The sequence below is a fragment of the Ranitomeya variabilis genome, chromosome 5, assembly GCF_051348905.1.
Source record: "Ranitomeya variabilis isolate aRanVar5 chromosome 5, aRanVar5.hap1, whole genome shotgun sequence".
Lineage (NCBI taxonomy): Eukaryota > Metazoa > Chordata > Amphibia > Anura > Dendrobatidae > Ranitomeya > Ranitomeya variabilis.
The window spans coordinates 19,565,524-19,583,036 of record NC_135236.1 but is presented as its reverse complement, the minus strand read 5'-3'; the positions used below and the strand labels follow the sequence as shown (position 1 = coordinate 19,583,036).

Genomic DNA, 17,513 nt, shown 5'->3' with positions numbered 1-17,513 from the left:
AAATTTAAAAAAATGAGGGCCTGACACCACCGAAGTGACATCAATTTCACGAGATTAGAAATAGTATGATAGGAACCAACACGTCGTCCATTACATCCAACCCAACAGATCGAGACCAAACCATGAATGTTCACATTTTCACAAATTTGTGTTAACATCTGCAGTAGTAGCAGCCACAGCAGGCACAGAAGCAACACTAAAGATATCACAGAGTTCAGTTAAGCAAGATCAATGCAGCACATTAAAAACCTCAGCATCGCCTAGTCTGTACATTCTGCGATTGTGGTGCAAAAGTCTTTCAAGATCCATGAATTGTTCATCCTAATGAAAGTTAGGTGGTCTACACTTCCAGGGGATAGCCAGCTGTGCTTATCCATCAGGACATCACCAGCAGCACTGAAGACATGTTCTGAGAGAACACTGACTGCCAGGCATGATAAAACCTCCAAAGCATGAGAGACGAGCTCAGGTCACTCATCCATTTTTGAAGGCCAAAATGTGAAAGTGTCAAAAGCCTCCCTGATGGTGTTGAAAGTAAATTCAAGATACTCCTGCATTGTCTTCTCAATTGATTAACAATGTGTCAGAGTCGGACTCTGTGCTAGTGCATGAGCTGTTCTAAAAAGTGCCAAAGGACTCACAGAAATTGCTTCTGCCACTTACACTATATCTACTGCTGCTTGTGCAAATGTTTTGGTGTTGACAAACTGACGTGCCAAAGGTTAGAAGTGTAGTGCTACAATGCAAACTGCGTACCTCATTACTGTCTTGGGGTAAATCTCTTAAGGTTGTGTAAAAGCGTATTTCGATAATCCAGAATTCACAAATCCCTTTCCAAGGCATGAAGCATTTGGCAAAATTTGGTCTTATAAGGTGAATCTAACAGTCAGCACTATTTCGAATCATAACTATAGGTGGATCATGTTTCAGATAGTGCAGCAAAAGACATTTATATGTTGGGCTCTTCCATGAGGTCCAAGCCCATATTGTGTTGGTGACTTTGTAATACTGTTGCTTGTTTCCTCCATCCTCTCCCGCCAAACAAAAAAAAAGAGAGGGGTTGATTATACTCCTCATCTCCTGACAGTTGCTTGCCCATCACCTCTTTCTCCTCCATTTGTTCCTTGGATTTTGCACATTCACAGTTTGCTTGTCTGTTATCGCCAACACCCATTGATTGCAGTAATCCACCCTTCCTTGGAACCCGCCTCTGTGCAACATTCTGGAACTTTGAGACAATGTTATCCTTTCCCCATCCTTTTCTGCTTCCTACTTTTCCTCTGGAACCACCATCTTCTCCTGCAAGCTATTCAAAGTCTGCTCCAGCATATAGATGACTGGAATAGTGATGCTGATGACGCATTGTCAGAGCTAAAATCTTAGTAGCCATTTCAAAACTGTGCAGAAGGATGCACAGGTCCATAATCTGTGCCCACTCCATAAATGTTATATGCATCATATCCATACTGCATTGGCCCACGCTATACAACATGACATACTGTTTCAAGGCTTGTTGATAATGCCACAGTCACTTCAACATGTGCAGAGTGGAATTCCACCATGTCAACACATCGCATATCAATCTGATAACTGGCATGGACAAATACCTTTGTATCAATGCAAGTTGATGACCTGAGGAATACAAATGGCATAAGTGAGCACACAGCTTCTGTGCTTTTCAGCAGCTCATCCAGGCCAGGATATTGGTATAGAAAATGCTGTGCCACCAGTTGAGTATGTGAGCTATGCAAGGCACGTGTGTGAACTTGCCATGGCGTAGGACCGTCACCAGGTTTGCAATGTTATGAGACATGGCCTTCCCTGGATGCAGGTTCAGTGGAGACAAACATTTCTCAAACTCAGCAGGGAAAGTTGTCCACAACTCTTCAGCTGTATGATTGTGGTCTGCCCTGGCTGCACAATGTGGAAGTGGTGGAGATTTGCTCTACACTGTTGGAAAATTTCCTACAGTGCTCGCGCTGACATCAGAAAGATGAAGTGAGTTAATTGGCCATGAACTAGCAGAACTTTCTCACGCTCATGGTGCCGCCAAATAGGTAATAGGAGTTCACAGGGAGACACTGATCACACGGTGCTCAGTATCTGCTGGATGACAGGCTGTATGGTCGCATCAAGCAACCATGCAGCCTGCCATCTAGATGTAGCAGAGCAAGACCCATTGTGGGACAAATGATTTATCAGCATCTCTGCAGGAAGTTGAGGAATAATGTTGTTTTTATTTTTAACTCTTTTGCAGATGATAAACGCATCGAGGGAATGGGCCAGGTCGCAATTATGGTTTAATTTAAATTATTGAAGGAGTCTGTGTCATTCTTTCAGTTAAAGGACTTTATTCTGGGTGTCTGTGTTTTCATACAATATGACTATGGGGTTAATAATGGGGGCATCTTTTTGACGCCTCTCCATTACTAACCTTGGGGCTTGATGTCACCTGACAATACAAAAGTGACATCAACCCCCCAACTATTACCTGACTTGCCACTGCTACAGGGTAAGTCGGAAGAGCAAGGCTAAGTGCCAGAATCGGGGCATATTAGAGATGTGCCCTTTCTGGGGCAGATGAAAGCTGATGTTTTAAGGCTGGGGGCTGTCAGTATCCATGGCCCCATGGATGACTATATACATTTTTTCCCACTGTATATACAGCTATGGCAAAAATTAAGAGACTACTGCAAAATTTTCAGTTTGTCTGAATTTTATTTTATTCTATAAATTACTGACAACAAGTCTCCGAAGTTCCAAGCATTACATTTTGTATGTATTTTCTGAAAATGAGAAATGGTCAAAGTAACAAAAAAAATGCATGGCTTGCAGACCTCAGATAATGCAAACAAACAATTTCATAGTCATTTGGAAACAACATTGCTAATGTTTTAAATCAGGAAGAGTTCAGAAATAAATATTTTGTGGAATAACCATGATTTTTAATCACAGCTTTCATGCATCTTGGCATACTTTCCACCAGTCTTTTACACTGCTTTTGGGTGACCTTATGCCCCTCCTGGTACAAAAACTTAAGCAGTTCTTTGCTTGATGTTTTGTGACTATCCATCTTCCTCTTGATTACATTCCAGAGGTTTTCAATGGAGATCAGGGCTGGAGACTGGGCTGGCCATGACAGGGATTTGATGTGGTGGTCCTTCATGTACACCTTGATTGAACTATCTGTGTGGCATGGTGCATTGTCCTGCTGGAAAAACCAGCCTTACTGAAGCATCCCCAGATCATCACCGATCCTCCACCAAATTTCACAATGGATGCAAGACACTGTTGCTTGTATGCCTCACCAGGTCTTTGTCTAACCATTAGAGGACCAGGTGTTGAGCAAAGCTGAAAATTAGTCTCATCAGAGAAGATTACCTTACTCCAGTCCTCTATGGTCCAATCCTTATGGTCTTTGGCAAACATCAACCTAGCTCTCCTTTGCTTCTCATTGATGAAAGGCTTTTTTCTAGCTGTACATGATTTGAGTCCTGCCTATAGGAGCCTGTTACGAACTGTTCTTGCCGTGCACTTCAAGCTGCCATGTGCCATTCATTTTTTAGGACACTTGATTTCATCCTGCGGTTGCTGAGCGGCATTTGAATTGGATGATGGTAATCATAGTCAATGGAGAGTCGTTTTCGCCCACTGCCAATAAGTAGCTTTGATGTCCCCAATGTCTGGTGCTTGACCTTGTTGTAATGGTCTACCGTCTTAGAAATTTTAAGGATGGAGGCAACATGACGCTCACTGCGTCCCTCTGCTAGTAAAGCCAGAACTGAGCCCTTATTTTTCTCACTCAAGACTTTTCTTTTCAACTTCTTTGGCATGATTAAAAGTTATTTCTTCATTCCTATTATTTTTTGGATATTACTAGCACTTGTTTTGCCATCCAGCTTGTCCTATTGTAAGAGGATTGTGAACAGCACAGCAGTGTTTTTTTAATACTTTCCTTTGTTACATAAGATTTGGTTCAGGTGATAACCTAATCAGAAGCACATTAAGTAGAATGGGGTGTACTCTGGTTGGAATTCAACTGACACTGGAATGGAATGGCTGTCAGACATGTAGAGAAGCTGATTTTTGCCAGAGCTGTACATATATATGTATTGTGACAAAGTCACTGGTAAAGTGCTGGAGAGGAGATATACTTCACTATGCCTTATAGCATCAGTGATATAAAACCCAGAGCTTTTCCTCCAACACACATTGTTGTGAGGGGTTAAGCTAATTTGCATAGCTGGCTGGCTTTTATGTGGACATCCATAGAGCAGGTGGGAGGATGTTCACCTTATCTCCACCCCAGGATGTGGTCTGGGGCTTAAGTAGCTGGCCTCCAAAAGCAGCAGTGTGCAGTGTCTTGAGATGAATACTCCAGAAAAGTGTTTTGTGTTTTGTATATGCCTGAACCGTGGGTCTTGCTAAGACTACTTTCACACATCAGGTTTTTGGTGCATTGCCGATTCCAGCATGGCGCCGCAGAGCCGGATCCACCGTAATTTGTGAAAACCATATGGAACTGATCCGGTTTACCATCAGATCCGATCACTGGATCTGGCGGTAAACCAGATCTGTTCCATACGGTTGTCATTCGCTTCCTCCTCCGGCTTTTGATGGATCCGGTTTTTAAAAATGCCCCTGGGAGTCTCCAAAATGTGATTGGCCCCCTGAATACTATATATACAGTGTTCCTACAGCCCATGTGGGACAGTTTGTAGATGAGCAAGTGTTTTGAGCAAGATGGATGAAGCTTTTGCAAACCCACGCCATCACTGCATGGAGAATGACACATGGGGTGTTTTCTACACTGTACATGGAGCTACAAGGAGACCCAGAGAAACGTTTCTCATGTGCGGATGAAAGTGGAGAACTTCGATTTATTGGTGGACCGAATTGGACATCTCATCCGAAGGAGTGATACGTATTGCCAATTCTCCATTTCACAGGCGGAGCATCTGATGGTCACTCTTCGGTAAGCCATTTTTATTGCATGTCCTCCTAAAGCACACGTTATGTTGTTGCTGTTTTTTGTTAGAATAGTTTTTAGTGATCTTTTTTATTGTATCTTCTACTGTTAATGCTGCCTTATAACTGTAATGTTATTGCTGGTATTTTGAAATATTTTTTGCCTTGCTTTTATTTACAGATTCCTTGCAACTGGAGAATCCCTATCGTCACTACATTTCCAGTTCAGACTTGGGATTTTCACCATCTCTGGAATTGTCAAGCACACCTGCCGTGCACTGTGGGATTCTTTGCACAATGAATTTATATACCACATCCCACAATGGAGAGTTGGTTAGAAGGAGCGGATAAATTCCAGCAAGTGTGTCAGTTTCCCAATTGCTTGGGCGCAGTGGACGGGAAGCATAGCTGCATCGTGAAACCGGCTGGTTCTGGCTTGGAATATTTCAACTATAAAAAATACTTCTCCATTGTTTTGATGGCCATCGCCGATATGGTATGCAAATTTATAGTGGTGGATACTGGGGCATCTGGCCATTCCAAGGATTCCCAAGTTTTCAAACTGTCTGCAATGGGGCGTCATCTGTATGGAATCACCTTCCAATCCCCCCACCAAGACCACTGCCTCAAACCTCTGGGCCATCAATGCCTTTTGTTTGTGTTGGGGATGAAGCATTCCAACTATTGGAGCACCTACTGAAATCTTACTCCAGTAGTGGATTAGCGCAAACTAAAAGAATTTTTAACTACCTCCTCACACGAGCACGGAGAATGGTGGAGTGCGCTTTTGGGATTTTGACCGCCAAATGGCGAGTTCTGATGACAGCTATAAAATTGAAGGCTGATACTGTTGATGAGGTGGTGAAAGCGTGTGTTGTCCTGCACAATTATGTGATATACAAGGAACATATTTCCACTGAAGACCACTCAGAACAAACCACCTTGGCTGATTATCAAAGCATAGAAGTTCTGTGGCAGTTTCCCGAATGAGGGACCAATTCGCAGAATACTTTATTTCACCTGAAGGAAGAATAGAATGGTAGGATGAGATAGTTTGAACAATTTTTCTTGGACCTTGTTAACCGTATTTTACCTTATTGTACCCAAGTCGTGTACCTGTTTGTGTTGCCCCAAAAGTATTTAACCTTTAACCTTATATTACCAAAGTTGTGTACCTGTTTGGGTTGTACCCAAAGTATTTGACTTTCTTTTACCCAAGTTATGCACCTGTTTGGGTTGTACCCAAAGTATTTATCCTCTTACCACATTCTTAAACCAGTGTATTTAACTATACCTTATAAATAAAATACAAATTTTGTTATAACAAAATAGTTTTATTAAACATTTTTCTAAAAAAAATAACTTTTATAAGTTAGCATAATTTGGGGTGGAGATATTGCAGGAGGGGCTGTCAGATTGGGACACTTCAACAGTGGGAGTGTGGAGACAGGAATGTGGTGGTGGTGAAGGATCAGTATGTAACAGTGAAGGGGTGGAGAAAGAAAGTGAACGAGTGAGCAGGAAATTGGAAGTTGGATTTGAAATTTGGAGTGATGGAGGGTGTAGTTGAAGGATTAGGAGGCAGAAGAGGTGATGGGTGGAGAAAAGGGTTGGGATAGTGACATGATGGGTGAAGGAGCCTGGTCATAGTGTGCAGGGAGAGGAGGTGCCGAAGATGTTGTTGGGAACTGTTGTGGGGTGGGATGTTGGTAAGGATCAGGATGCTGGGACGGGGCACGAGCAGGATGCTGGTATGGGTCAGGATGCTGGAACGGGGCACATATAGGATGCTGGTATGGGTCAGGATGCTGGGACGGGGCACGGGCAGGATGCTGGTATGCATCAGGATGATGGTAGTGGCTGGAGTGAGGGCCAGTGGCTGGTGGGGGAGCAGGTGTGGTGGCTTGGGAGGTAACAAGCGCTAGAGCAGACTGGCACGATTGCATTACTTGCATCTGCTGATCAGTAGATAGGTTATCCATGCGCTCGAGTACCGACTTGAAAAAAGTGTGGTTCGGTGATTAACTTGCATCTGAATGCATAAGTAGCAGAAGTGTATGCAACTCGAGAATGTTTTTATTTATCAAATTGAAACCTGCGGCCATTTGCTCCAGCAAAAGTTTCAGACAGCGCATAGCTCAGTACCTGACCCCTCTGCCGCTGCCGCCCCGAAGCCACAGGTGTACTAGAGGTACTAGAACATTGGTTATTAAATGTGGTGGGTAATAATTACCCTCAGCTCACCATCGTTAACCTGAGGGCATAGTTATATCTGCTCCTGTGTCCTCCAGATCCACTCGGGGCCCGCATCTCTTTGTTGAACTCCTTCTTGAAGCGATCCCTGATCGACCGCCACGGCTTGACAATCCTCTCACCTGAAAAAAAAAGGAAAAGCACAAATTGGTTAGGATACAACACTTTAAATCCATCAACATAACTGAACTCTAAATACTTATGTACTTGATTCTGGGTCCGAACATCAAGGTCCTCCCAGTTGTCTATAAGCTGTTGGCAGACTTGCTCCCAGAGCCGATGGGTCACAATGACATCAGCTTGGCGGCGGCCACCCATGTTCCACAGCGGCTCCCTCTCTCGGATCAGATCGATGAGGAGGTCAATATTTAGCCTGACCTCCTCACCATCCGACTCAGGAGCACGCTGTGAAGCCTGTTAAAAAAGGAAAATTAAAAGATTAGATTCAAAAGAACATAAAGTTTAAAATAAAATAAAAAAAAGGTGCTTACATGCTGACGGTCGGCATCCGCCCTGACTCTCATGCCAACGACCCTGGGTGCCGCTTTGATGACCTCTGGATCAAGCACCAGAATTAGAAGACTATTATAAAAAAAAGTAAAAAATTATGTGCTTGTATGTTGCCTTTTTATGTGTTGTGTGTAGTGTGATGTCTATAATGATCATTTTGTATGTGTTGAGTGCAATGTTCTTTGTGAAATGATCTTTTGGTTTTATGTGTTGGGTGTAGTATGAGGTTGTGGTTCTGCGATGCATCAAAGAAACATGCCAATTGCGATCCCACTCCAGGTCTCTCTCCACCCCTTTGGTCGACTTCTGGAAGCACCTCTTCTGCCGCAACGTCCTGTTATACAAAAATGATAGACTGATAAATACATTAATTAATTAAAAAAAGATAGATAGATAGATAGATATGGGACAGATAGATAGATATATGTGAGGCAGATAGATAGATATGGGACATAGATAGATAGATATGGGACAAGATAGATAGGGCAAAAAAATCACTAAAAAAAAACTTTTATTTACCTCAGTGCGCTGCTGATGCAGGAGGGGGGCTCCCAGAAGAAGACATGGCTGATGGCTGAGATGCTCTCTGGCTGGCAGGCTCTCTCTGCTGGCATGTTCTCTGTGCTGGCAGGCTCTCTACGCTGGCAGGCTCTTTCTGATGGTAGGCTCTCTCTGCTGGCAGGCTCTTTGGCTGGCAGGCTCTCTCTGTTGGCAGGCTCTCTCTGGCTGGCAGGGTTTTAGCTAGCAGGCTCTCTCTGCTGACAGGCTCTCTTTTGCTGGCAGGCTCTCTATGGCTGGAAATGAGTGAGGGTCTCACTATCATTGTCTATATATGTGTCCTGGGGCATGGCAATTGGTTCTGAGCATGATTAAAAAAACAGGATCAGGCCGCTGGATCCAGCACATTCCGGTGTCCATAGGCATGCATTGTAGCAAAAAGCCGGAATCGCCGGATCCGGCCTTTCCGATATTTTCGCCGCAGACAAAAAAAATACTGTAGAAGTTTTTTCCAGATGCCGGATCCAGAAAAAAACAGAAGGAACGGTGGGCCATGTGGCGCAATCCAGCACTAATACAAATATATGGGGAAAAACCGGATCCATTTTTTAATTTTGTCAGTTCCGGTTTTTCTAAAAAATAGCCATAATGGGCCAGAATGAAAAAACCTGATGTGTGAAAGTAGCCTAACCCTGAGCGAGCCGAACCCCGCGAATGCACAGACAGTGCTCAGTAGGGTTCAGCGACTTTTACTTTTTTAGGATCGAATCGGGTTTCGTGAAACCCGACTTTCTCAAAAGTCGGATCGTGTCAAATCGGCCGATTATTGTGAAAAGTCGGGGGGCCGACCGAAACACGAAACCCAATGCAAGTCAATGGGGATTATTATTATTTTTTTTTCTTTTCTCTCTCTCTCTCCTCGGACTGTGTAAATCGCTACATCCAAAACGGTAAGATGGCGTTTATACCCCCACCCCCTGTGACGCTGCAGAAAGCAAGACGAGACCTATGTCATCACGCTTACCACACTCGTTCATTGGCTGAAAAAATGGCGGTTAAAGCTTCATACAAAACGCGACTTTGGCGCGAAGATCGCCAACCGCATGGCCGATCCCACACTGGGATCGGCTCGGGTTTCACTAAACCCGACTTTGCTGAAAGTCGGCGACTTATGAAATTGACCGATCCGTTTTGCTCAACCCTAGTGCTCAGTGCTACCATTTTGTTTTGGTTTTTTGCTGCTTTTGCTCAGAGGGTCATGTTTACTTTGCACTACAGTTTGTTTTTTTGCCCCACCTAAATCATCCAATTTCTAAAACCGCAGTGTTCCTGTGTCTACCTCCGTGTACAGCTGAGTGAGCTATCTACTACTGTATATATATATATATATATATATATATATATATATATATATATATATATATATATATAAAGTTAGGTCCATATATATTTGGACAGAGACAACATTTTTCTAATTTTGGTTATAGACATTACCACGATGAATTTAAAACAAAACAATTCAGATGCAGTTGAAGTTCAGACTTTCAGCTTTCATTTGAGGGTATCCACATTAAAATTGGATGAAGGGTTTAGGAGTTTCAGCTCCTTAACATGTGACACCCTGTTTTTAAAGGGACAAAAAGTAATTGGACAGATTCAATAATTTTAAATAAAATGTTCATTTTTAGTACTTGGTTGAAAACCCTTTGTTGGCAAAGACTGCCTGAAGTCTTAAATTCATTTCATGGACATCACCAGTCGCTGTGTTCCTCCTTTTTGATGCTCCGCCAGGCCTTCACTGCGGTGGTTTTCAGTTGCTGTTTGCTTGTGGGCCTTTCTGTCTGAAATTTAGTCTTTAACAAGTGAAATGCATCTTCAATTGGGTTGAGATCAGGTGACTGACTTGGCCATTCAAGAATATTCCACTTCTTTGCTTTAATAAACTCCTGGGTTGCTTTGGCTTTATGTTTTGGGTCATTGTCCATCTGTAGTATGAAACGACGACCAATCAGTTTGGCTGCATTTGGCTGGATCTGAGCACACAGTATGTCTCTGAATACCTCAGGATTCGTTCGCCGGCTTCTGTTCTGTGTCACGTCATCAATAAACACTAGTGACCCAGTGCCACTGGCAGCCATGCATGCGCAATTCATCACACTGCCTCTGCCGTGTTTTACAGATGATGTGGTATGCTCTGGATCATGAGCTGTACCACACCTTCGCCATACTTTTCTTTTTCCATCATTCTGGTAGAGGTTGATCTTAGTTTCATCTGTCCAAAGAACGTTCTTCCAGAACTGTGCCGGCTTTTTTAGATGTTTTTTAGCAAACTCCAGTCTAGCCTTTTTATTCTTGATGCTTATGAGTGGCTGCACCGTGCAGTGAACCCTCTGTATTTACTTTCATGCAGTCTTCTCTTTATGGTAGATTTGGATATTGATACGCCGACCTCCTGGAGAGTGTTGTTCACTTGGTTGGCTGTTGTGAAGGGGTTTCTCTTCACCATGGAGATTATTCTGTGATCATCCACCACTGTTGTCTTCCGTGGGCGCCCAGGTCTTTTTGCAATGATGAGTTCACCAGTGCTTTCTTTCTTTCTCAGGATGTAAACAACTGTAGATTTTGCCACTCCTAATATTGTAGCAATTTCTCGGATGGTTTTTTTCTGTTTTCGCAGCTTAAGGATGGCTTGTTTCACCTGCACGGAGAGCTCCTTTGACCGCATGTTTACTTCACAGCAAAACCTTCCAAATGCAAGCACCACATCTCAAATCAACTCCAGGCCTTTTATCTGCTTAATTGAGAATGACATAACGAAGGGATTGCCCACACCTGTCCATGAAATAGCCTTGGAGTCAATTGTCCAATTACTTTTGGTCCCTTTAAAAACAGGGGGGCACATGTTAAGGAGCTGCAACTCCTAAACCCTTCATCCAATTTTAATGTGGATACCCTCAAATGAAAGCTGAAAGTCTGAACTTCAACTGCATCTGAATTGTTTTGTTTAAAATTCATTGTGGTAATGTCTATAACCAAAATTAGAAAAATGTTGTCTCTGTCCAAATATATATGGACCTAACTGTATATATGCACTGTACATTCATAGACATACATATATTGATTAGCGCTTACCAACCATCACACCATCTTTCCTATTACTCTTCTTTACATGCTTATCTCAGGTCACTCATTCCTATTACTCACTCACACACTCTACATAGTACCTATGTTATCAACAAATGACCGATGTGGCCACTGGACCAGAGTCCAGACAGCTGAGACAATGAAAGAGAGGCATCTGCACTCTATTGGGCCTTCTTGTAGTCCCATCAAAAATATTTTCTGTTCAGTATGAAATGAAGAGGGCACAAGTGAACCAGAAGATATATGAAAATGTGTTGTTTATTCAAGTTATCCACTTCAAACATTTTCTATGAACATTCAAAGCTGTTAACGATTTTTAAAAGCAAAGTGTGTCATGATAAAACCTCTTTAAAATTCTTTAAATTAGTCTACTATAATTTCTTTGTTATTTGTTATTTATGCAGGAGAAAAATCTGACCTCGGATACAGATTTTCTCCTTCTCGGATTTCAACTAAGCCAACAATTAAATAATTTCCTGTTCTGTCTACTACTGGTGATTTACTGTGGGACAATATGTGGGAATCTCCTGATCATCACCCTGGTGTCCACCAGCAAGAACCTCCACACTCCAATGTACTTCTTCATCTCACACCTGTCCATCAGTGACATCTTGTTACCCACAGACATTGTCCCCAATCTGCTCAACATTCTATTAAATAATGAGGGACACATTACTTTTATCTGTTGTATAATTCAGTTTTATTTTTTTGCTACGTCAGAAGCATTTGAATGTTTCCTCCTCACGGTGATGTCCTATGACAGATATGTGGCCATCTGTAATCCTCTCCGTTATACCTCTATCATGACAAGTGACCGCTGTGTAATATTGGCTGCCATGTGTTGGGTGTTGGGTTTTTCCATTGCATTGATGTACTGTGTAACAATATCTTTGCTGACGTTTTGTGGACCAAATATCATTGACCATTTTTTCTGTGATCTTGTTCCTCTGGTAGAATTAGCCTGTTCTAGCACTTACACAATTGAGTTAGAGATCTTCATAATGTGTTTCATCTTACTGTTCATCCCCATCGCTATTGTTATAATTTCTTATATTACTATTATTCTCACCATCTTACGTTTCCAGTCCCGCATCAGTAGACAGAAAGCCTTCTCCACCTGTAGCTCCCACCTCATTGTAGTCTCCATATACTACATGACTTTATTAAGTGTTTATCTTTTCCCAAAAGGAGGACAAACCTTAAACCTTAATAAATTTCTAGCCTTGCTATATACTGTATTTACTCCAATGGTGAACCCCATTATCTACAGTCTGAGAAATAAGGATATTAAAAGATCTCTACAAAAAATGATCAATAACATATAATAAAAATGGGTAATTTGTGACAATGACATAAAAAATATATAAAAATAAAGTAAAGCGCCAATACAATAATTTGGTGATTTTGAGCTGTGGATTCACATCATTTGTCTTACAATTGATACTTTTATAACCTTTTAGATACTAAAAGATTGTAAAAAATAAAAATGAGAAAGTTTTTGTTGAGTAAATCTTATAAAATTATAGAAAGTTATATATCGAACTCTGCTGTTAGTGTACAGAGTGGGTGTAAGAAGCTTAGGGATCGGGGCCATTTTTAGAACCTTGTTCTTCCTAGTGTTACAGAGAAAGGTAAAAAAAACTTCACAATCCTATCTACAAGAAATGTTTTCTCCTGATTGCAAATAAAAATCAGACAGTAACAGAGAATGCTATCTTGCTTCAGCAATAAAATAATTTTCTCTTCAGAAAATGGCAGGGACTTCTATTCCTTTTAGTGGATTTTACATCGAACACACTTGTTTTGTAAAGCAATTTTACATGGAGCAACTTTTTTCTAAACTAGTTTGAACTAATGGAAGTAAGTGACCTTGTTTTTTATAGCACACTGTCATGTCCAGGCTCAAAGGTACTATCAGAGAGGGTTTCCAGCAATTTAGGTGGCTGTGTCATATCTCAGAGTAAAAAGTCTGTTAGGCTACGTTCACATTAGCATTCTGCGCCGCAGCGTCGGGTGCTGCAGCGTCGTCGCATGCGTCATGCACCTCTATATTTAACATGGGGGCGCATGGACATGCGTTGCACTTGCATTTTGTGACGCAAGCATCACTGTGGTGCATGCGTCAGGACGCAGGGGACGCAGCAAGTTGCAGTTTTTTCTGTGCCCAAAACCATGCAAAAGTGGACGCATGCATCACAAAACGCTGCGTTGTGCATGCGTTCACATTTGCGTTGTGCATTGCATCGCCGATGCTGCGGCGCACAACGCAAATGTGAACGTAGCCTTATTGCAGTGTTCTCTTAAATAGGCTATTGGTTACAATTAGTGATGAGCGAGCACTGAAGTGCTTGGATGCTCATTACTCAGACTGAGCAATTCCTAATACTCATACACTTGCTTCAAGTTAAAAGTATAATGGAAGTGAATGGGAAATCTGAATATTTTGGGGGCAGACCATATAAAGAGGTCTGGGGAGCAGTGGAAATGTTGGAATGGATGAAAAAACTACTGAATGTAAGGGGCACACCATGGAAAAGACCTCTGGAAGCATCTTTGACTCATTGAGCATCTTTGATTTCCAGATCTCTGCTGAGAACAATGGTCTCACACTTTTACTCCACTTTAAGGACTCACAATAAAACACTCAAAATCGAAGATAAATTGGATTTTACAAGTAAAAAAGGTTAAGAAACATTCCTTACTGTATAAAGACTTGTATATAAGGCAACATTTAAAAAGGATTTCTTAAAAAAAAAAATCAGTGAACTGAAATAGAATTTTTTGAAAAAATATGAAAACTTTTGTGTAAGGCTGGTATCACATTTGCGGTTGTGTCCGCAGCGTTTGTACCGCATAGATCCGCATGCATTTTGTATTCCTATATTTAACGTTAAAAACGCATGCGTTTTTGTTTGTTCGCGCTTTGCCGCGTTTGACGATGCATGCGTTTTTTCGTCGTTTGCGGCTTGGCGCGGAAATGCAACATGTAGTAATTTTTAGAGGCATCAATTTGCCGCCTGGAAACACATGCAGGCGATTGCGCAAGATTTGCGGCAAAAAAATGCATTGCTGTCTATATGAATGCATGCGTTTTTTAGCACTTGCGTTCTTGAACGCATGCGTTCCACAAGAAAAACATGTGTAGACGCATGCGTCGTAAAACGTGGCAAAACGCGAACAAACAAAAACGCATGCGTCCCTAATGATAAATATAGGAATACAAAACGCATGCGGATATAATAACGCAAACACAGGAAAAAAATGCATGTAAACGAGTACAAACGCGGCATTTTTTTAACCGCATGCGCTACCGCATGCGTCTAAAAAACGCCGCATTTGTGCACGTTAACATGCGTTTTTTCAACCACTTGCGGATGTGTTTTAAACGCTGAGGATTTAAGCGCAAATGTGAAAGTAGCCTAATTTATGAAGATAGCAAGAAATAAATGGAAGAGGGACTCAGATACACCCTGTAATAGACATACAGGAGTGCCTCATAGTCATTCTAGTAAAATTGTCATGTAGTGGTACTCCTGGACTCATAAAGGATACGCAATAAGTGGAATGCCTGCCAAAAATTACAAGCAGGGTCATCCATACACCCTTGAAGGCACCAAATGCAGTCCTATTTTGAACACAGTGTAGTTGTAATACTTCTACACTCATAAAACCACCGCACACAGTGCAAAGCCTGGCAAAAATTACAAGCAGGGTCACGCATACATACATCAAGACAGTGTGTTGTGTAATGGCTGCTCTAAGCTCTCCTGATAACTTACACATCTGCTGTTTCTTTTCAGCTTCCAGCTCACAAGCTGACAGGGCTGCAATATTGTTGCAATACAGCAGAGGTGAGAGAGAAGCAAAAAATGTGCTTGCAAGAAGACAAAACTTACTGCTCCTGTAACTGTGTTGGTTACTTGCCTCACACTGGGAACACCTTCTTCATGTAAAATAAGCTCAGAGTTATCTCCAGGCACCCTCGCCACGGAGCTTGGAGGAGGTCACTTAAATAAAGTGATAAAAAATGATTTCTCAACAACAACACAAGTGATATGAGACACACAGGGAGGACTGTTTTCAGCATTCTATAACCTGTGTGTGTTTCAGGATTGTTACCAATTATGCACTGAGAATTTCATTTAGTAAAATCTCCCATCTTTGTTGGACATTTTTGTCCTTTAGAACATCCAGCCATTTGACCTTTCCTACCCCCTTTCTGAGGTTATAAAATTCTACCTTTCTAAAGTCCAACCATAAAGTCTGAATTCTCACTGATCTTCCACTTGAAATCCAAATTTGAGGATAGCATGATTTCTGCCTCCTAAATTCAAAGCCACCTTTACTTCCTCAACGATTTCATCCCAGTTGGTAAGAATTAGGTCCAATATGGCAGATCCTCTTGTTCTCTCTTCTACCTATTGAAAGGTAAACTTGTCAGCATGAAAAACTAAGTATTTTCTGGAACCACTATTTATGCCTGAGAAAGATTCTCAACAAACATCTGGATATTTAAAAATTCCCATGATCACTATGTCATATTTTTTGATAACACAGACATCTGATGTAAATAGAGTTCATCCTTTTCTTCATACTGTAGACATGGCTTATAGTAACCATTTCTGTTCTTCTTTCTTTGTATTCTTACCCTATCACCTTCAACAGAGCTACTCATCTCTGAAGCTTGGATCTCTTTGGAGATATACATTTTCCTGATATACAATGCAACACCTAATTCCTTCTTGTTACTCCTGTTTCTAATAAATAAGTTGTAGCCTTCAAGGTTTGCATTCCAATTATGCAATAGTCATTAAATCATAAAATTTGTGTGCCATTAGGTGTGCAGTATCACAATTTCCTCCAAGCAGCTTGATCCAGCTACACCTAAATATCCTCAGGCTCATGGCGAATCTTAACACTTCCCAGAATGCACCAGGTAGATTCAACTTATTTCTCTCTAGTTTCATTTCCTGGATTTATTCTAGAAAAAGTTTGACTAGTATTACTAAAGAAAGTCTATAGAATATCTCACAAAAAAAAAATCTGGGCACTTTTCTATGATTTAAATATATATATATATATATATATATATATATATATATATATATATATATATATATATATATATATAATATATAAAGCTGAATGTGTGTATGTGTGTATGTATGTGTGTATGTCCAGGATTGGCATCTGAACCGTCGCAGCTACAGCCACAAAATTTTGCACAGTCACACGTCTGGATCCCGAGAGCGTCATAGGCTATGTTGTGAGGTGAAATTTTAACCCCGCGCTTTCCAATTCACCAAACAATTTTGCCCCTATCTACATAATGGGGAAAAAGTGAAAGGAAAAGTGTTGGAGGCGTCGCAGCTACAGGCACAAAATGTTGCACAGTCACACGTCTGGACCCCGAGAGCGTCAAAGCTATGGTGTGAGGTGAAATTTTAACCCCGCGCTTTCCAATTCACCAAACAATTTTGCCCCTATCTACATAATGGGGAAAAAATGAAAGGAAAAGTGTTGGAGGCAAATTAACAGCTGCCAGATGTGAACAAGGGGGACTTAAAGAATGACAGCGATGGCGCCAAAGAGTATATACTGTACAGTTGCTAAGGTGGGGCCCCAACATGGGATAATCACCACACCACCACGGGGATATGAACACACACACAAACTGCGCCACACACTACCACGTGCTCGAACACATATACCACCCTCAGCGCACATTTCACCACACATACACCAACCTCGCCACATAAAAGTCGAAACACAAAAGTCGCCACTCAAAACTCGCCACGCGCAAACTTTCCACATGCAAAACTCGCCACACGTGCAAAACTCACCTCATGGAAAACTCGCCACATGCAAAACTTGCACACGCGGAAAAATTGCCACATGCACAAAAGTTGCAACACATGCAAAAGTTGCCTCACACAAAACTTGCACATACTCAAAAGGCACCACACATAAAACTCGCCACACGCAAAACTCGCCATGCGCAAAACTTGCTGCACACAACTTGCTACACTAACCTGTCACATGCAACTCGACACACAAAAAGTTGCTACACGCATGTCGCCACACAAAACTCATCTCACAAAAGTCGCTACATGCATGTCGCCACACGCAACTCAACACAC

General features: G+C 41.7%; 1 protein-coding gene across 1 annotated transcript; it reads left to right on the top strand.

Annotated features, from left to right (window-relative positions):
* The first annotated feature begins 11,771 nt into the window (after positions 1-11,771).
* LOC143774682 (olfactory receptor 11L1-like) lies at positions 11,772-12,698 on the top strand. Its single transcript, XM_077262434.1, has one exon. The coding sequence runs from the start codon at positions 11,772-11,774 to the stop codon at positions 12,696-12,698; it is 927 nt and encodes a 308-aa protein (XP_077118549.1).
* The last annotated feature ends 4,815 nt before the right edge of the window (positions 12,699-17,513 follow it).

What these genes read in the sequence shown, in the direction of transcription:
- LOC143774682 (XM_077262434.1), top strand. Translation starts at nt 11,772, where the DNA reads ATGCAGGAGAAAAATCTGACCTCGGATACAGATTTTCTCCTTCTCGGA.